Consider the following 21,564-nt stretch of genomic DNA (forward strand, 5'->3'; position numbering starts at 1 on the left):
ACTGACTTGATGCAGACGCTCTTATACTAGCAGCAGCTCTGGCACTTGCAGTCCTTCAGTGTGGCACTCTCTTTGCCATTACAGAGCCTTCTACAGATGAAAGCACCTATGTGGTCAGAGCCTCCCACACACAGCTTCCTTTCAAGCTCCCCACACCCACAGCTTCCCTACAATCACAAGGCCTTCCCCACCGAAACAGTGCACGCAGCATGTGGTCTGAAGGCAGTGGGCCAGACTGAGCTGTAATATTGCCAGGAAACGGGTGCACATAGCTTTAGCAAAGCAGTGCTACCGGAACGGAGTTGGTATATGGTGGATGTGCAAAACTTGTGTAACTTACACCTGTTCTGTAGGATCAAATTCAAATCTGAAGTGAGCAATTAAAACTCCTACTGAAGGCAGCAGAAGTTTCACTGTCTTACACAAGTGTGGGGGGAGTTGATTGTTTGTGTGGCATATGGCCATTTAAGAACCATGATGGTTGTGTTATCATTGCACCTTTAAGTTCTGAAACGTTATGTGAAAGAGAGAATTCAAAAAACCATCTCAGTCACAGCTGTTGCAACTGGAGTTGGCTGAAGACTGAGCCCTCGGGGTAGTTTACTGATTAGGACCCACTCACCATGCTAAGCATATTCATATTGCTTATTCCTGCTGACGGGTCTATCATTGGATTGCCTCACTGGATTCTACAAACGTTAGTTTTCAACGACCTGCTAGTAGAGCTTGGGCAGGGTTGGGAGGATGGGACGACTTTTTTGCAAAAAAAGTTTGCGAAACATTTGTCCTTTGTTTTAGTGAAAATTTTCACAATTTGATTTTTTTTTTGTTCCGGACAAGCTTTATCTTCCAGCCCCTCAGTTTGGCCTGGACTTTTTCATGCATTGTCCACTTGGTGGCAGGATTGTGTACAGAGGACAGGATTAAAGTTTAGGTTAGGAGTAGATTGAAGTTGGACACTGCTGTCCTTCATCTTGCCTTCACCTCCTTCTTTCCTTGTCTGTGATAACCTCCAACCCAGGCTAATGGCCTGTTCTTAAAAAGTTTTATTTCCAGAGTCCTTCTGAATTTGGCCTAGTATCTGCTTTGGTGGTTTCCTTATTACACCTCCACTGCTACTTGGGGTATGCAAAGGGAGACGTCCCCTAAATGTGTCTGAGTTATTCTAATCTGAAGTTAGGATTTATTGCCTCTCGGTCTGTGGCTCTGACCACTAGATTATACCATTCTCTTGTACTGTATAAACATCATGTTCTGGAGTCTGCCTGTGGCTTTGTTACTGCCTATCTGTAGCAGGTAAATTACGCTCCGCATTTTGGGAATGCTTTAAGTGGCTCCGGGGAAGGCCATAACATGTGTTACTAATACACTGTGCATGTGATGAATCTTGCAGTTGTAACATTGTCTCTTTTAAGGGTTTTTTTTATTATTATTAATTCAAAAATGTCAGGATGCAAAAATAATCTGACTTTGTAGGAAAATAAGCTCTTTCGGCTGGTTGTGTAAGTAAGTATTGTACACAGTCTTACTCTACTAGTCAGAGCTTAGCCATTTTTGTGGGACAAACGGAGCTTCTGGCAGCTGCAGAAAAGTAGATGATATAAGACTATCCGTTGTGAGACGGCGTTGAGATTAACTGTAGAGTAAAACAAAATAGCATTTTAGAGTTCACTGGGAGGATGTTTTCCGACAGAAACCTGGTGGATTTAGTCTTTGAGTTTGCCCTCTTCCAGCAGTCCTTTAGATTGGTATTGTGCTGCTATAAAAGGCCTGAGAATTCTGTGGCAGCTATCTTCAGAGTTCCTGAACTTTGTAACTTTAGCCCTCTCACTGGGACAGTGTCTAGTAGCCAGTAGCATTTTTTATCACTGTTTGTGTTTGGGGTTTATATTTAGAATGTTAAAAGGGGCAGAGGAGATTTTATATATACATATATAAATATACATAAACACACACGCTAGCTTCCAGTCTAGACTGATTCTTGTATGAAATTAAGGCGGGGGGGAAACAAGAAAGACCCAATACCCAGGAGCGAGTGTGGCATGTGTATGCTGTCTCTCTGATGGGCCAAGCAACTCTATGAACAAAATGGCTACTTTCTCTGCACTCAGGCAAAGTTCTTAATTATAAAGGTGCAGTACACATCAAACGGAGACAGCACAGTTACACAGCTATATCTACCTTCATTTGACTTTCAGATTGGCGCTTGGGTTCTCTCTTCCCATCCTCCCTCAGTTCTTCACCAAGAGCCCTCTGAAGCTTCCATCTCTGTCCCGCTCCACAAGGTTTTCCACCTTAAGTCAATTCCTTGAGGGACCAAAGTTCACCTCCCTGTTCAAATCTTGTACAATCTCTGTTGGAAAATAAACTCTGAGAAACTCCATTGAGGGGAAGGCACTAAGAACGTGAGATCTGGAAGGAGCACCAGTGGGAAGCAGAATAGACTCTCAGCCGTTCTGCTGTTGCCAACATCCTTCCCCATAGTTTCACATTGCAGGAAGAGAAAGATGTTTTAGGGTATACAGGAAAGCAGAAGGCATCTAGAAGCCAAGTTGCAAGGTGATCACTGGAGCCTGAGAGATAGCCGTATGTGGCTAAGGAAACCTAACAAGGATCCTGGGAATCCGAGCAGAGGGCGTGGATGGCTATGAATATTTGGAACCAGAATTAATATTCCAAACTCCATATATTTACATTGTTGATTATTCATAGTCATGCCCATCTTTTAGGACTATGCATAATTTTATCTCTTAAAGATGAGTCTTTACTCAATTTGCACTCTTCCTTCGTGCACAACAGCTGCTGGTTTTTGCATGCAGGAGGAGGGACCGTGCAAACACCAGCTCTTTACTGTGGTGCGATTGCATCAGTATGGACAGAAATGCCTTCATGAAACCTTTTTCTGAACAGGAGAGAAAGCTTAAGCTTTTAGTGGTGGTTTTCACTATGTGTGTGTGTGAGAGAGAGAAAGAGAGAGAACTCTTCTTTATGAATTTTGGAAAGAAATGTTATCATCAGTACAAAGTCTGCTTCACAATAACACCGGACCTAATTCTGAAGTTCTTACCCAATTTATACTCTCTCTTTCTCTATCATAGGAGATTTGCATGAAACAAGGACTAAATAAAGACTTTGGGTAAAATCCCGATCCGGTTGAAGTCAATAGCAAAACTCCCACTGACTTCAATGAGGCCAGGATTTCACCCTTCAGAATTTATCTTGCTATAAACAGCAGAGCATACACTATGGCCCAGGCCTTCCAAAGTAACTAGATATTTTGAATTCCTGAATGTTTAGGTGCCCAATCTAAGATACCATAAAGAGGCCTGATTTTTTTTTAAGAAAGCACTGAGTTAACCCTCATCTGAAAATCAGGCCCCTTTAAGATGACTGAAGTTGGGCACCCAGAATCAGTAGTTATTATTGAAAATATACAAAGGGTTTTTGGTTTTGGTTTTTGTTGTTCGGATTTTTTAATTCCTTTCATTCCAAAGTAGTTGTAAAAAAATTCATAGGTGAAATGTGCAGTGTAATGAGCTGATTACAGATTTATCTTCCAACATCATATACAATCTTTTGAGACAGACTCGTAACATTTGATTTCCAACATCTTCTTGATCTCCAGATCCCAGATGATGACCCGCCAAGCCTACAGAATCAAACATAAAATTGTGACATCTCTGGAGTGGAAGTGCTGCCCGGGGTACAGTGGAGAAAAGTGTCAACCCAAAGGTGTGTCAGAGCTGTATTGATTTGAATCCAGTTCAGTTTAAAGAAAGAAAAGACAATCTGATTCAAGAGCAAAAGTCCCAGATGAAAATCAGTCTAGTTCAGATCTTTTCCTAACAGAATGAAATCCATTAAAAACAGAAAAGTGCAGATTGGGCTAAAAATATTGGCAGCATTTATTTACTGTCCCTGCTTTCACTTTTTACTGTTCATGCCACATTATTCAGAGACAGAGAGGGAGAGAGAAATTACCTCCCCCAGCTCTTCCCTTAATAAATAAAACTCACAAACTCTTGATTCTGATTCTATTGTACAGCAACCTGGAATCTGTATTAAATGCTTCACTACTTCTGTCTGACCTTTTTGGGGGGCAGAGAGGACGTACAGAATTGCAGTCTTGGGGATATTAAATCAAGGTCTTTCACTGAGTACCTAATGTAAAATTAATCGACCTATAGTAGGCTGACCCCTTTGCCTTTTGAGATTCAGCCACTTGGAATATATTTCAGCCAGTAGATAAGATAATGTGCCCGATCCATTTTACCACTGAAGTCAATAGAAAAATTGTTACTGATTTCAGTGGTAGCAGGATTGGACCTGCTGACTGACTTTTACAAAAAGCCACACCGGATGTTATACATGGCCTACGTACAACTGTGCCTTTTTTATACAAAGCATGTAGCGTTTACCATTGCCCTCGTGATCAAACATATGGCAATGTGCCGTCATTTAACATCTATATAACTGCTACTACTTTGCTCCTGGCCTTAAACAAACTGCCCTTGAAAAATAAGATATGGCATTAGCATACATATTTTAAATGAATGAATATTACAAGAAAGGCTATTAGATGTGGTAGGGAATTCAATCAACAGTGGTAGAATAGAGGCTGTGATTAAAAATTAATGTAGAGGAATGTAGAAAAGCCACAGCCATTCCCATCTAGGAGAGGGAAATATTGAAGAGCTGGGACCCCAGCAGTCGGGAGAGTCTCTCTTACAGCTTTGAAAGCTAGTGAGCATTGGGTCAGGCTCTAATGTGGCACGATCAGTCACCATGATTTATATCCAAAGCCCCTGTTTGACATTTTCAAAGTTGACATTTAAAAAAAAATACAAAACATTAACAAAAACAGATTACAAAAATTAAGGCTTAAGAAGGAGGCAAAGTACGATCAAAGTAACTGGTCCAGCATCAAGGAAATATGGGAAATGAGGTTTATACCCCAATTCGTTATGTATTAGTGTAGAAAAATAGAAAGGGGAGTTGTGCTGGGTTACAGCTGGTGACCTAGAGTCAGAACTCCTGGTTTCCACTCCCAAATCTTCCACTAACTTGCTCTGTGACCTGGGAAAGTCACTTAACCACTCCACTTCTCAGTTTGCCCATCTAGAAAAATGAGACATCTCACAAGGGCAAAGAGAAGCTTAATCAATGCATGCTTGTAAAGCACCTGAAGGGCTGGCCTTGGATGAAAAGGGTTATATAAGGACAAAGTATTTCTCTTTTCTGTCTCCAGAATCCTGCCCAACCACTCCAAAGCCACTGACACCCACCTCCCACACAGGGCTTTCGGCCAGTGAATTTGCAGAGTGGTGAGCCAATGGCCATGTGCCCAGGCCTCCCTTTCACACCGCTGCAGAGAGAACGACTATGTATGCACTGTTCTGTCTCACACAGAGCTGAGCGGTCTATGTGGCCTCTCCTGACCTTGCCCTCTCTACACAGTAGAACTGTGGCTGCATTATGCATTTATGGGAGTCCCGTGACTATGAGTGCATCATGGGAGATGTAGTCTAGTCAGGGAGCCTGACCCATAAGAAAGAATGAATAAGGTCATAAGGTTTCTGAATTATAACTCTAATGAAGCAATGTAGCACTGTAGGAAAACTTAGTTTAATGCTGAATTGACTTGAAATGAAATGTTTTAGGTCAATTTAAAACAAAATGTTTTGATATGGGAATATTGAAATGTTGGGTTTTTTTGTCAAGAATGCCGAAACAAAATGTTTCACCACATCCAAATCAAAATGTTTTGTAACGTTTTGTTCTGCAAAATAAATACATAAAATAAAATGATCACCTTTTTGTTCCAATATGTGATGAAAACAAATGTTGAAATATTGGAATTTCCTCACAGGATAAAAGTTCTGATTTTTGCTCAGGTCTGCTTTCATACAGTGCATTATGCACCACAAATCATTTCTGGAAAGGGCAAACTGCACCCTCATAAATGTAGGTCAGGTTGCATCCAAATGCAGCATTGCAATGTAAGTTGATTTTAAGTGCATGGATTCAATTCCCTCCCCCTTTCCCCTGAATGATTTCATCTATGCTGGCTGCAGCTTAGGGCACACAATATTCTCAGAATTTCAGAGAGAGTACAAAAAGAAAAGGAGTACTTGTGGCACCTTAGAGACTAACAAATTTATTAGAGCATAAGCTTTCGTGAGCTACAGCTCACTTCATCGGATGCATTTGAAGTGAGCTGTAGCTCACGAAAGCTTATGCTCTAATAAATTTGTTAGTCTCTAAGGTGCCACAAGTAATCCTTTTCTTTTTGCGAATACAGACTAACACGGCTGCTACTCTGAAACCTGTCATTATGCAAGAGAGAGTACAGTAACTATGGTTAACTCTAAATATGTCTGCAATAATACACTTTTTCCAACAGATGTCTCTAACATATTCTGAACGGAAGCAAGGAAGCCACAGTGGAGTGTAAAAGACACGATGGGCAGCAATTCAAACTTAAGCACAGAACTGTCAGAAGGATTATAATAGGGATGGGGAGGATTCTTGTAATGAAACTCAGGAACTCCCCATAGTGATTCTCCTTTAGCTGCTCCTGCTGCATCACAAATATATTCAGAGAAAAAGATGATCTAATCTCCATATTTTAATACTTCCTGAAAATCATTTCATGCATATATGTGTTTAAAAATACATGCAGCAATATATTACATATCTAGCCCAAGATTTTCAAAGACAGGAGTCTGATGTTGGGCTCCTGAATACGTGACCTAATTTTTCAGAAGCGCTGAGTGCCGAGCAGCTGCTGCTGGTTGCTCAGCACTTTTAAATAACGGGCAGTTGTTTTCTTTATTATGCCTAAAAGTGGATTTAAGAACCTAACTTCAGTCTTGTGTTTTTGAAAATCTTGGCCTAAATTTAACATTGTGGGTGAAACTTTTAAAAGGCAGCCTCAAATTCCATATGTGCAATTTCTTCATTTAGACCTGCACGCTTCCTGTGCACAAAATTAAAGGCCAGACTGACTGAGAAATCGAGCCTTAGACTTGTGGCCAATTCTCCCAATTACATGGGAAGCAAAAGATGTGGGTAGAAAGCAAAAGTTTTTGCTATTTGGTGACTGTTTGCTGACCTAAGGGAAACAAATTTAATTATTTCAGTCCAGGGCTCAAATTACAACTGGCACTATTTTCATCCTTGTTAGGACATCCTTGTGTCCAATGAATAGATAAGCATACGGATTCAACTACCATCTTATTCCTCCAGATGGTTCCTTCAGAACGGGACTGAGACGAGTTAGTGGGATGTGGTGAGACAAGTCACGTTGCTGCTGACTGTTCTGGACTTGTTTTGTCAATAAAGGACCCTAATTTCTAAAGTTGTCCATCATGTACCTTTCCCATATGGGCAGGTTATTCCATAACTGGTCACTCAGAGGAAAGTACAAGAAAACCCAGAAGCAGTTTGTCCTGGCTACAGTAGGAAACAGAATACTGGACTAGTCTGATGCAGTATGGCAATTCCTATGTTCCCGTTCTCACAGGCATTCAATGAACTAGACAATTTACGAATTAGTGAAATAAACGTGAAAAGAAAAATACAAGTCCCTGAAACTATAAAAGTGAATAGAAAGCACTATAAGGATCAAGAATGTACCACTTGTCTGAAGCAGTGAACAAGCTCCTTGATTCTATGGAGGGGAGATGAAAGATAAGATTGATTGAAAAATCTGGTGTCTTTAGCTGTAAGGATGCTGGTGAATACATTTGGGAAGACAGAGAGATTGGTAAATGAAAGAATAAAAGGATGTCCATCAGCTGATCCTTTATCGCAGGCGAGTAACTGACTCCACAGTCAAAGATCATATTATCTCATCCCCACCTGATAAATACTATAGAATGAATTGGGATGAATGTAAGAGTTTAACTGCTGTCAACACCCATGGTTAGAAGAAGATAACAGCAGCTATTGAAATCTTAAACAGACCTTTCGGTTTCTTACCCGGCATGATTGCAGTTCCAATGGGTTCCATGGAACCATCCAGGTGATAATTTGATGTCATGAGCACCTGTTCAGTAGCTAATTGTTATTTCCCATATTCACTTACCCCATAATACAGGTCCTTGTATCTTCCTTAAATGTCATTGATTGATTACCATAAATATTGTTATGAGGCTGATGGAATGTAGGGAAATTTATATATATATACTTCATTCCATTCAGTTACATTAGAGAGTCAGGTTAGGACCAAACTAGATTTTAGTTCTTTACCTGAGAATAGTCTCCCTAAACCTGTCCTTTTCTACTTATCCTGTATTTGGGGTCAGAAATCCTGTCAACTAAATTATCACTCTTGCTCCTGTCCATAACCTTCCAACTAGACCCAAGTTATTTATGAAATATTTTGCACACTTAGTAAATGTGTAGCATCTATTTTCGCCACCCCTACTCAGGGTAAGTAGTACAGGTAGTTACACTGCAAACCGTCCTATTGATTTCAATAATAAGACAGGCATAAGAGAGGCAACATTGTCTAGTGGTTAGAGCGGAGGCCTGGGAGGCGGGAAACCTGGGTTCTATTCTTGACTCTGCCAGTGGCTCCCTGTTTGGCACAGGCAAGACCATATCTTTTGTGAGACTTTGTTTCCCCTCCTGTAAAATGAGAATAATACAATTTGCCTACTTGTGTAAAATGCTTTGAGATCCTCATGTGAAGAGTGCCACAAACGTGCATAAATGGATGGAGTTCCCACCCAGCTCCCAATATAGATAATGGATGTTTTCCAAACTTACAACCTTTCTTGGATTTGCCTTTATTGTTCATTTGAATACCAATCAATATCAATTTCGGCCTAAGGTTCCTCCTCTGGGTGGCAGTTTTGAGTTTTTCCTTGCAGAACCTCACTGTCCCTGCCACTAGTTCTCTTTACATTACAGACACACTCAAATCCCTCAATATTCTAAGTTTGGAACTTATAGGACCCATCTGGTCTGGTTGCCAGAGAGAGTTACCAGGATAGCTCTGCATCTCCATGAAGGTCCATATGGGACACCTTGTTATGAAGTGCAAAGTATGTATTAATTATTATACGAATAACAGGCAAGCTTCAAAAGGTTGAGACAATTCCTACAAAATTTGGATATTTGAATTTATCCGAACCTTTTCAGGTCTCCGTCTCTGCTCTTTTCCATCTTGCCTCTGCCTTTCTTCTCTCACTCCAAACAGATCCTTCTCCCTTCCCCGTCCTCACCTTCCCTTTAGCCTGACTCTCAGCTCCTCCTCCCTGAGCCCAGGGAGTTTGAATGCTATTCTACAGTATAGAGATCTCTAGTCTAAATATTCCTTTGAATTCTGGACAAATACTACCCTCATCTACAGCAATCTCCATGTCTTGCCTGAGTCAGATGAGCCCCTGAATGAACTGAGCTAGATTCATCCCTATTCAGTTTGGGTTCACTCCTGAGGAGATTAGAGAGTGTTTGCTTTGGCAAGCTGCATCAGGGGTTCTAGAGGGAGAGATGAGCTTTAAATGACAGTTGGGGTCATTATGAATTGTACCAGCAAAGGTTGCCCAGGGAATGTGCTGAATCAGCCCATTCTATGATCTTTCTCCTCCGACCCAGTAGTGCTTCACATTTTGAATTTCCATTGGTGTTGGAACCCTGTGCCAGAGGGAGAGTTGCAGGTATCTTGCACCGCTGTGACCCCTCATTATTAGACTTCCTGCTGCCAAGGGCCCCTGCTTCTCTGGTTTCTCTTACTCACCCAGTGGCCCTCAAGAAGTCTCAGAACCCCTGAGGTCTAAAGAAAGCAGCCAGCCCAACAAATATACTGATACAAAGAGAAGAAAAAAAAAGGGGGGGGGGAGGGCTGAGGGAACTACTTATCTGAATCTTTTCTTAATCTTAAGAAAATTTCTGTTTTAGTTTACATTCACTTGAAGATTTGAGCTCCCCTCACATTTGAAAATCCTACCACAAATACTGCTTGTTCTAAGGAAACTAGTATAACAGCAACTGTGTTTTAAATACATGATTCCACAGCTGTTTTCCTTCTTTTAGAAAATTTCCTCTTTAAATAGATAAGGAGTTGTTAATTTATTAAATGTTGTGGTTGATTTATAGAAAAATGCCCTGCAATACTTTAATATTGCCATTCTCTTCACACAAAAAAGTTCTTTCCTTTTAGAGAGGAGGTGCAGCACATAAAAGCCCTCATCTCAAATCTCCTTCCTCTCTTCCTGCAGTTTAGGGAAAGTTCAGATCCAGACATGAATCTTTACTTTGCAGCTCAGGCACATCTCTTATTTCTATTATAGTTTAACTCTTGGTAAAAGTGTATCCAAGTAGCTCTGTTATTCACTTATCAATTATAATGCCTGTCATTTATGTTTCAGAGTAGCAGCTGTGTTAGTCTGTATTCGCAAAAAGAAAAGGAGAACTTGTGGCACCTTAGAGACTAACAAATGTATTTGAGCATAAGCTTTCGTGAGCTACAGCTCACTTCATCTGATGCATTCAGTGGAAAATACAGTGGGGAGATTTATATACACAGAGAACATGAAACAATGGGTGTTATCATACACACTGTAAGGAGAGTGATCACTTAAGATGAGCTATTACCAGCAGAGGGAAGGAAGAAAACCTTTTGTAGTGATAATCAAGGTGGGCCATTTCCAGCAGTTGACAAGAATATCTGAGGAACAGTGGGGTTGGGAGGCGGAATAACATGGGGAAATAGTTTTACTTTGTGAAATGACTCATCCACTCCCAGTCTCTATTCGAGCCTAAGTTAATTGTATCCAGTTTGCAAATTAATTCCCATTCAGCAGTCTCTCGTTGGAGTCTGTTTTTGAAGCTTTTTTGTTGAAGAATAGCCACTCTTAGGTCTGTAATTGAGTGACCAGAGAGATTGAAGTGTTCTCCGACTGGTTTTTTAATGTTCTAATTCTTGACGTCTGATTTGTGTCCATTTATTCTTTTACGTAGAGACTGTCCAGTTTGACCAATGTACATGGCACAGGGGCGTTGCTAGCACATATCACATTGGTAGATGCGCAGATGAATGAGCCTCTGACAGTGTGGCTGATGTGATTACGCCCTATGATGGTGTCCCCTGAATAGATATGTGGATACAGTTAGCAACAGGCTTTGTTGCAAGGATAGGTTCCTGGGTTAGTGGTTCTGTTGTATTTATGTGGCACTTTTTATCTGCTGCTCTCAAAATACTTGAAGTGGTAAAGCACAGATAACCCCCATCATATCTAGGGAAACTGAGGCACAGAGAAGCCACATGAAGGTCACAGAGCAAGTCAGATGTGAGTACTGAATCCCTATCACTAGATTATGCTGCTTTTAGTAGTCAATTAAGCTGACTTTTATTACCTTTCTGTACTTAGTTTGATGCTCACAAAATGTATTGTTTATACAGTTCTGTTTTTTTAATATGTTTGATTTTCAATAAGCAAAAAGCCCTTCTCTATTCTTTGTTAGATACCAGCTGAAAATTTCTTTAGTTAGCCATCAGGCAAAGACATAAGATATTTTTATATATTAGTTTTGTCTTATATCTGTTTTAAAGCCTCTCCTCTAAATTTAATCCAGATTTCTGAATGTTCCTAATTATAGGGGAGGTTTAATCTTGTATTAGCACCAACTTCTACAAATCAAAATGAATTGCAACATCTGTGAGACATTTATAATCTTCTCTGGTCAGAATTAAATCCAGTCACTGCCTTCACCAATGGTCCACATGTGTTACAGATGGGCTAAATTGCTAACTCAGGAATCACCACAGACAATTAGGTTTTGGGAGAGATAGAATGGAGAAATGAAGAGCAGTACCAATATTGCTGAGTAGTGGATAAAGTAATCATGCTGAATGTTTTGCTTACCTCCTTTCTTTCCCCCCCACTTTTAGACCAACAACGTCAATTGCTTATACACAGCAACCAAGCTGAGAGCAACACAGCTATCAATGCGGAGACACGGGGAAACCAGCAGGACCCCAATGACCCAGGTCAGCAGCTGTAATTACTATCATCTCTAACACAATCATTGTCAACACTATTTATTAAAGCTAGTGCAAAAGACATCCCCAGCTGCCAAAAGCTGTGAGGTGAAGCATCAGATTCTCTTGCAGCTCTGTTCCACTGGTGGTGCTACTTTGAGAGGGGTGAGGAGAGGGAACTGAATCTTCTGGATCAGTGTCTAAGAGCATGCAACTAAAAGAATCAGTCTTCAAAATAAAAACAAAACCCACTGTGGCACTGGCCCCAATGCCTCTATTAAAATATACATATCTAGGCCAGCTCCACAGGCAGCAAAGCTTAGCACTGCGTTGCAGAAGAAAGGGGAGTTTTGCTGATTTACACCAGCTGAGGATTTAGTTCTCTCTGTTGCATATGTTCTTATCAGACTGATATTTTTATTCTAAACCAGTTCAGTAGCATTTCCGCCAGAGTGCTCAACATTTGACGAGGAGTTTGGTGTCACTTGATTGTCATCTTCCCACAGGGCATCACAAGCAAGCTATATAATAATACTTTACAGGACTTGATAGAGTGTGATATGACCCCAGCTTATTGTACTAATCATAATTGTCTCTCTGTTACTCTGTTCTTCTCTTCTCTTAGATGCAACCACCTGTTGTCTATCATTTCATAGTTAGATTATGAGGATATTGGGGCAGGGATTGGCTCTTTGTTATGCACATGTAGGCAGAGCCTAGCCAAGTCAGATCCCAATCAGTAACATGAGTAATTTTATACAATCAGTAAGCTAAAGTCAGAGAGGACCTAAACATTGATAAAGTTAGATAGCTTAGAAAAGACCCCCTCACATATTGTATTATTTTACAGTATTGAATGCATGTGCTTTGGCCAGGCTCACTTCCCTTTTGTATTCATTTTCCACTACTATTTTATGTTGGAGTTTTATTAGCACAAATGTTCCAGACAATGAATTCCATAATAGCCTGTGGTGACAAAGTCAGGCTGGGCACCTGAAAGAGCGCGAGGGAAGGCAGGTATGTTAACCCTGGCCTAGAATGATAAAGGCCCTTTTTCCCATAAGCTGAAAAGGGTTACCTCAGGTCAGTGAGGGACACCTGAGTCCAATTAGGCTGTCTGAGACCTTTAAAACCCCCTCCTCTGGTTAGCTAGGGGAAGGAGAAATGAGCTGCTCCAGGGCTATTGGCAGTAGAGAGGCAGGCTTCTTTAAGGTGAGCAGCTGTAATCCTCCCAAAGGCGGGAACCCCCAAAGCCGAATGGCTGTTTAGAAGGATTGATACCCTGCAGCCAACAGCAGGATAACAAGCCTCTAGGAAAGGTGTTCCCCTTTTGTTTTGTGTTTGTACAATGATTTCTTTTTGTTTGCTGGAGGAATGCTTCTTGGGCCGTCTTGATACGGCCTACCTTGAAAATATTAATAAGAGAATACAGAGGGGGAAGACTAACACTGCCTATAGGGGGGGCTGATTTAACGCAGGCTCTGCCACTGCCAGAGGGGGAAGTGCAAAGTCGGGTGAGACAAAGTAGGTGCCTTGCCACACTGTACAAATAGTCAAAGAAACCAAATTTTATTCATGCCAGTGGGTGAATTACAAATACATCCAATAAAATGTGACTTATCAGACCACTTCAATTAGCCAACAGTTTATGCATCCGATGAAGTGAGCTGTAGCTCACGAAAGCTTATGCTCTAATAAATTTGTTAGTCTCTAAGGTGCCACAAGTACTCCTTTTCTTTTTGCGAATACAGACTAACACGGCTGCTACTCTGAAACCTACCAACAGTTTATATATCGGATACTCACAGAGAACTACTCTTGATCAGTGCATGAGTTTTTTTTAAAATCACAAAATAAATGTGCTGAATATTTTGAAGGAAGAATATGTTTAAAGAAATTGTTTGCTTGTGATATATTTATTCCCAAGAAGAACGCAAGACTCCATTTGCCAGATTTATAGCAAACTATTTGTTCTTCTGTACATGGTGCTATTACCCATACGTGGGCAAGACAGTGTGAGCAGTAGTGAACTGATATAACTTCCATGGTGAGGTGCCAGAAAAAGAATCCACGGGCTGTGAAAGAAAGTTTAAGATAGAAAGCTAGATTACACCCTTCTGTTAGTTGCTTTTTCCTGCTGGTATTTGACTTATATATGCCTGCATCAGCTCATGGTGTAACAAATACCCTGTTGTTTACCTCTCCATTTACATCCCCTCTGCATCTGGCCTTGTATTCCGATACACTTTGCCAGATCAAATAATAGTTGTAGGTAAAATTCTGATCCTTAAGTTTCATTTCTCAGTATGCCACTCTCCCTTGGGGAGATTCTTGCACGCAGGGAGAGCAGAAAGTCAGAATTCAGAGCTGCTGTGCTGCTCTGACAGGAGACTGCCCTCCCTCCCCTGAAATACCAAGAGTAAGAGAGAAATGAAAAGGAATCGGCAAGAGAGGAAAGATTGGCTGCCGGACAGACATACAGGAAGGGTGTTTCAAGTGGGAGCTACAGAAGAGAGAGCTCTCATACCAACAACAAGGGTGAGATGGTGTGAAAAGACAAAGAAGAGCTCACTTGCAGATCATAAAATAGCTGTAAAAATAAACAGGCAAATGAATGCACACCACTTCTTCACTATGTTATTTCACTCCTAAATTCTTACAGTGCAAGTCTACCCTGAAAAGTGATTCTCTAAAGATAGTATCTTAGGATTTCGTGTGTATTGTCACTCAATGATTTTTAGATCAGATTTGCTCAGTTGACCAGTAAAAAGATGTCTTTTCTGGCTGCCAGCCCTGCAAACGCATCCCGGGACGAGACACTCAAATCTTCCTGTCTCATGCTTCATTACCAGTTACACCAATTCTGCGTGCCAGATTCTGTTCTCTCTTATACCTGTGCAATCCCATTCTCTGCAGACCATTGCCATGTTATGCTTATCCAATTCTACTGTCTACAAGGGGCTGCAAAGAGAGGGAGGAGGATTAACAAACATAATTGAGGAAAGAATCTGCAGATGTAATATAGTTAACAGTTCTCTTAATTATGCATGAGCTAAAATGGAATTCAACGTGCTTTCCCATTGCTGAAGTGTAAACAAGAGTGAAAAGTAGTCAAAATCTCTTATTAATGTCACTAAGACCAGTAGCTGATGAAAGACACGTCTACACTGCAATCAGGGTGTAATTGCAGCACATAGACATACCCAAGCTATCTTATTCTAGTTAGTGCAGGTAGTAATAGGAGTGCAGCTGCAGCAGTACAGGCTTCAGAGCAGGCTAGTCACCTGAATAAACCCAGGGCCTGTACGGGCTTGTAGACCATGTATTAAAACCCATGCTGCTGCAGTCTCGTTTTCATGCATATTGTAGACCTATCCCTGACAACACTACCCTAAGATTACCCACAGGTAAATAAGAAAGTGCCAGTGATAAATAGTCACTTTTCAACAGAGACCCACACTTTAAACTAGATGGTATAAACACCAAGTCTGCTAACTAGAATTTTGAAGAATCATTGTCCCATTACACTACTGCAATTTGAAAGAAAATTCCCCTTTACAGGCTACTTCCTTTGTGTAGTCTTTATCCTGCCACCATATTTGTGACTATTGCCATTTGCTGCCATGGAAAAAGGCACTGAGGCCATAATGAGAAGTGACACAAGATCAATACTAATACTATGGATCTCCACTAATAAATATTTGTAGGGATCCATTGCAAGGTGCTTTATTAAGTCAAAACATGGTTTGGTCCATATGGGGTAATGCAAACAAATCTGTATTTATCTATCTATATATTTAACGTAGTAATTTAGGTGGGCTTTTCAAAGGAGTTTAAGGGAGTTGGGCACGAAGCTCCCTCATATTTTGAGTGCTTAACTCTCTCAGGCTCTTGAAAATCCCAATCTTAAAACCCACTCCTGCAAGATGCAGACGCCTGCATTGTACGTGAACCCATTGTGGAGCCCCAATAATGCAGGATCAGGGCCTTACTTCTCGACTGGCTAATTTAAAAGCTGGGAACTAGACATCCACTAATCTCAATAGACCACAACCACAAGGAGGGGCAATTTGGATTGATATTTTAATAACTGAACTTCCCAGACTGGGCAATTAGCTCTTTTTTTAATGCTAGTGTCAGAACTATAAAGGTTCTATCCTGTATTATTATTTTTTTATTTTTCTGGTGCTCATTCTTGTAGGATCTGGCCGCCGTGTTCAGAGGGTCCTTCTTTTGATCCTATCAGTCATAAATGGATGTATCTTCTTTAGACTGAAGCGTTGAAACTACATGTGTTGATTGATTTGTAAATGATAAGTGAAAATAAATATCTTGGTGCTATTAAGGGACAAAGAATTAATGATCACTGAATCCTCCACTGGGTGGTAGGTGGGAGAAGACTGGGATTATGCTGATTAAGATAGGTTAACCATTCAAAGAGCTCTTCTAGAATTATAAATACTTGATAATGGCTATGGGATGCTTCAGTAATTAGTTATTGCGGGGCTGCTGAATGTCACCAATATGTGATATATGACAAAAATTAAGATGACTCACTCATGAATTGTAACTCAGAAACTTTGCATTCTACTTTCAGCTAATGTTTCTCAAAAAAAATCCACTTCCTCTTTCTCCTGTGATTTAATAAAGCTTCTTTTTTGCTCTATTCTTCCACCAAGCAGTTAAACAAAAAATGAATGAGCAGATTAGCAGCCAGGAGATGAAACTGACTTTTCTACAGAAGAAGGTTGACAACATTTCTGCTACCATGAGTGATGTGAGCAAGACACTCTCCTCTCTGGAAGGCAAAATCAATGAAGATAAGGGCAGAGACTTCCAGTCTTTCCTAAAAGGTAACAGAAAGAAATAAATTAGTGCAATCACTCACCCTGTTAAAGGTGCCAGGAAAAATGTTCTTATGCTGACCTCTATTATTATTCCATATTTGCAGAGGGAACTCTTTCTTTGTTTCTTTTGACAGTACAATTTTTAAAAGACCTTTATTTTGGTCTCTTTAATAATAAATTATCAATGCAATATGTTGTGTACTCTCCAACGTAAGTTAAACCAACCCACTATTAGGGGTTCTGAGTTTATCTACAACTTCTGCAAATTTCCTTTCCTTTGCACTTTCTCCATTTTGCTAGCTGTCGGAGAGATGGGTTTTGCTCTGTTTCTGAGAAGTCTGAATAATATTTGTGCAATACATGTTTCACACAGGTTTGGGGCAAACCTTTGAGGAGGTTTGTTGTTGTTTGGTTTACAATCCAGCGTTCATTCTGTTGAAAAATTTGCCTTTGTGATAAAGAGTAAAATTTTCCAAATGGTAATTGAGGATTTAGCCCTATCTCCAAGTAGAAGGATAGCTGTGGCGAAGGCATTTGAATGAGGGCTTGTCTTCACTGCTTTTAAAAAAAAAAACTTTTTTTTTTATACTTTGTGTTAACTGTGAGAGCTCTCCTGAGGTACAAACCTAGCAAAGACAAGGTACTTCTGTTTTAGCATGAGGTAAACTCCCCACATGGGGATTATAAGGCTGACTTTGGCCAAGATAAAGGGGTGATGGGCTTCCCAAGGGTGCAACCTGGAATTGGGGTACTACTGAGCCCTCTGGCATATCAATCTGGCCCCTTATTTTGTACAAGATGCATCATGATTATGTCATAATCATATCACTATACTGAATAGGGGGTGCACAGTGTCACAAAGGAATTTTACTTTTGGGGAGCTCATATGCTTTAGTTACCGTGAGGTAGAAAAAAGCTGCTTCTTTTTTTTTTCTTAAAGCTGTGAAGACAAGCCCTTATGTTAGAAAGCTAGGTTTAATTCCCAGCTTTGCCACATACTTCTTGTATGACTGTTGCCCCAGTTCATCAAAGCACTTAAGACTTCGCTCCAATCCCTCCTTTAGTGCTCAAGTCCCATTGGCTTCAAATCAAGCACTTGCTTAAGTGTTTGACTGAATCAATGTACCTTAACATACCTGTGCCTTTGATCACCATCTGTAAAATGGGGATAATAATTCTCTGGTCTGTCTTGTCTTGTTAGATTGTAGAGAGACAAGGTGGATGAAATAATATCTTTTACTGGACCAACTTCTGTTGTGGAGAGGGACAAGCCATCAGGTGTATACAGAGCAATTCTTCAGGTCTAGGAAATGTACTCAGAGAACATGTCTACACTGCAATTAAAAACCTGCAGCTAGTCCATGTCAGCTGACTCAGGCTCACAGGGCTTGGACTACATGGCTGTTTAGTTGTGGTATAGATGTTGGGTTCGCCCAGATGTTGGGACCCTGCAAAGGGGGAGGATCCCAGAATCAGGGCTCAAGCCCAAATGTCTACACTGCAATTAAATAGCCCTGTAGCCCTGAGTCCTGTAAGCCCAGGTCTGCTGATGTGGGCCAGCCGCAGATGCTTAATTACAGTGTAGACATATCCAGAGTGACACAGCTACATACAAAGTGGAACAGATTGCTTAACATCAGAAGTTAACATATTTCAAGGGACCATTCAAGTTGAAGTGAATTGTTAACTCCTTTCCAGTCATGGGGGCGGGGCAGGGTGGGGAGGAGGAAAAAACAAAAGCTGCAGGCAGAGTTTAAATGGGTAATAGATTATTGTAATAAGACATAAACCCAGTGTCTGTCTGCAGTCCATGATTTGAGTATCTAGCAAAGTTATGAATTTAAACTCCCAGGCTCATCTTTTGAAGGTATTTCACAGGTTTCCTTTGGGGATGAGGACTGATAGGTCAGATATAGAGTGATTGCTTTGTGAAAAGTGTTCACCCAGAGGTGAGGTGGTGTTTTTGTATTTTCCTGTGTGAGTTCATTTGAGACCGTAGTGGTTGTCTGGTTTCACCCAAATAGTTGTTATTGGAGTGTTTAGTGCACTGGATTAGGCACACCACATGTTGTGATAGGCATATGTAGGGCATCTGTTGTTCTGGCAGGATCTGGTGACGCTTTGAGCTGGTGTGTCCTAATTTCTAGGCAGCTTGTTTCTGATGATGAGCTTGGAGAAGTTGGGGGATTGTTTGAAGGCCAGAAGAGGGGATTCAGGAAAGATTTCTTTCAGGATATGGTCCACATTGGGTATGGGTTGTGTTGTTTGATACCCATACAGGTTCCAGTGTGGGGTGGTAGGTGACAACTAGGGATGTGTGGTTTTATTTCTGTATTGAACCAGGTTCTCTTGGAGTATTTGGGTGGTCCATTTCAGGATGTGCTCTACTTTTCTGATGGTGTGTCCAGGGCCTGCTTGAGGCTTTTTGCCGCCCCAAGCAAAAAATTTGCTGCCCCAAACTCGGAGAGCACAACAGTCCAAGACCGGAATGCTGCCCTTGGAACTGTGCCACCCCAAGCACCTGCTTGCTTTGCTGGCGCCTAGAGGCAGTCCTGGGTGTGTCCTTGCTTGGTGAAGGGGGTTTTAAGTTTGTTAAAGTGTATGTCCCAGACTTTCTCCTTGGAGCATATTCTGTGGTGTCTGAGTGCCTGGCTGTAGATAACAGATTTCTTGGTGTGTTAGGGGTATATAGTTTGTAAGCATTTGGGGTTGGGACTGTGCCTTACTCTACATTCATACAGCATCCACCACACAGGGGTGTCTAGGCACTACTGTAGGACAAATAATAAATGATAAGCACAATTCCCTTTGGCAGCAGTAGCATTGTGAGGTAAAATTTCTTTACACTGCTATGAAAATTTCCACCTAAGTGACACTTAATTGGCTCTGCACATTCTTCTGAAGGGAAAATCATGTAAGGATCAACGGTAAATGTGTTTTATACAGTAGTAACCTTAGCAGTGATGTGACCCTTTTTTTGTTTTGTTTTGTTTAAAGTCCAATTCATCAGGACACTATGAATCTCACATTATCCCAATTCATGCATCCTAAAACATGGCAGTTTTCTCTGGAAATAAAGGAGAGGCACCCTCAGGAATGTGAATTCAAGGGATAGCTTCCCCCCCGCCCCCAGTAATCCTGATGGATGCCCGGGGGGAGAAGAGATTTCCTAAGAGAAAGATGGAAGAATGGAAGAATCTTGGACTGCTAAAACAACTGAAAGACTGAAAGAAGCAGGATAAAGATGGCCAATGCGGTGCTCAGATGCCCCAGTGATAAGCACTCTTGACAAGTTTTGCCAGAGGGGAAAAAAGAAGGAAAGATTAGATTAAACATACAGGGTGGAATCCTGGCCTCATTAAAGTCAGTGCCAAAAGTCCCACTGATTTCAATCGAGCCAGGATTTCACCCAAAGAAAAGATTTCTTTATAACGCCAAAGAGTAAGTCGATCCAATTCACAGAGGGAAAAATCAAAGCAATATTTATTAGACATGATCTCACTTTTATGAAACCTTGCTATCTATTTGTCATTGTCAAGTTCTTTCTTGACTTCTATGTTTTTTTTAAAAAAAGCATGACATGAACCCCAACCCCTTAAATTGGTAAGAAAATAGAAAATAGCTATTTTGGGAAGGTGGCAAGGGCATGGCCAATGTGTCAGTGCGGATCCACCTGCAGAAAACAAGGAGGAGCAATGACACACACATGCTCCCTTGCATACCCCGTAGTAATAGCTATGGTCCGGCTGCACAGATACCTCAGCTGATCAGGGCTGAAAATTCCTTCCCTCAGAACTGCAACATTTTGCTCGTTTCCCAAGATTTGCCCCCAACTCCTTACTTTGGTTTTTTATCCATTGGCTACGAATAATTTTAGGAAACTGGTTTTGTAGGCATAAACAACATGTTTCTCTAAACTTTGCTTCTCTAAATCTATGAAATGTAATTCACATTTCCAATCCTTCTGTCTCCAGAGTTGTATACTCCACATGCTGTGTGGTTCTGCTTTATCCCGGTCACATTTGTACTGTCTCTATCATTCATATTGGCCTGCTTTCACTTCTACATTTACTGTTGGGCACACATTTAATTCTTCTTCAAACATTTCCCATTTCCCCGCTGCATCTTTTCTATCCATTTCTTTATTCCTTTCTGTGTTATCCATCATTTACACATTCTTCCAAGATGTGCATTGCTGAAATCCCAAGCCCATGCTTTCTACCTCTATTTTGGACTCATTATAAACCTAATTATGAATGTACATTATAAGAATAGCAGTTTTTATACTATGTCTGTCTACAAATGGTTTTTGAGTCTTTATTGCCTTTACCTATCATGCCCCATGTTTTACCTGGCAAAATGAAATCTCTCATTACTAGTTCCGTGTTAGATTACCAACATAAATCAGTCTCCTAACCAAGTTGCTGTGATGAAAGTGCTGCCATCAACGGCCTTTATTAGCTCTAATTATAAATCTCAGCCCTGGGTTGTTGCCAATCTTTATCAGGTGCACTGTGAGGAGACAGGAAACTAGGATCACATCTCTCCCTGGTGCTGTCTTCATCAGGGGTAGGGACAATTGCAGTTCCTGTGATCTGGGGTACACAAGTACTGCTCCCTCCATATTCCCCCTGGGGCAAACAGCATACCAGATTGGGGTGAGGTGGAGAACGGCCATGTCCTCAGACCACCTCCACACTGACCTGAGGAGCAGGACAGATGCAC

General features: G+C 41.0%; 1 protein-coding gene across 2 annotated transcripts in view; it reads left to right on the forward strand.

Annotated features, from left to right (window-relative positions):
* MMRN1 (multimerin 1) overlaps window positions 1-21,564 on the forward strand; it is a 62,913-nt gene that overhangs the window by 21,306 nt on the left and 20,043 nt on the right. The window contains exons 4-6 of one of the 2 annotated variants that reach the window (XM_038400236.2): window positions 3,626-3,732; window positions 11,903-12,001; window positions 16,672-16,845. In XM_038400236.2, coding sequence (XP_038256164.1) covers window positions 3,626-3,732; window positions 11,903-12,001; window positions 16,672-16,845 — 380 coding nt within the window. The remainder of the gene's footprint in view (window positions 1-3,625; window positions 3,733-11,902; window positions 12,002-16,671; window positions 16,846-21,564) is intronic. The other variant, XM_038400237.2, reaches the window with a different exon arrangement.

This window comes from Dermochelys coriacea, chromosome 4 (assembly GCF_009764565.3).
Source record: "Dermochelys coriacea isolate rDerCor1 chromosome 4, rDerCor1.pri.v4, whole genome shotgun sequence".
Lineage (NCBI taxonomy): Eukaryota > Metazoa > Chordata > Testudines > Dermochelyidae > Dermochelys > Dermochelys coriacea.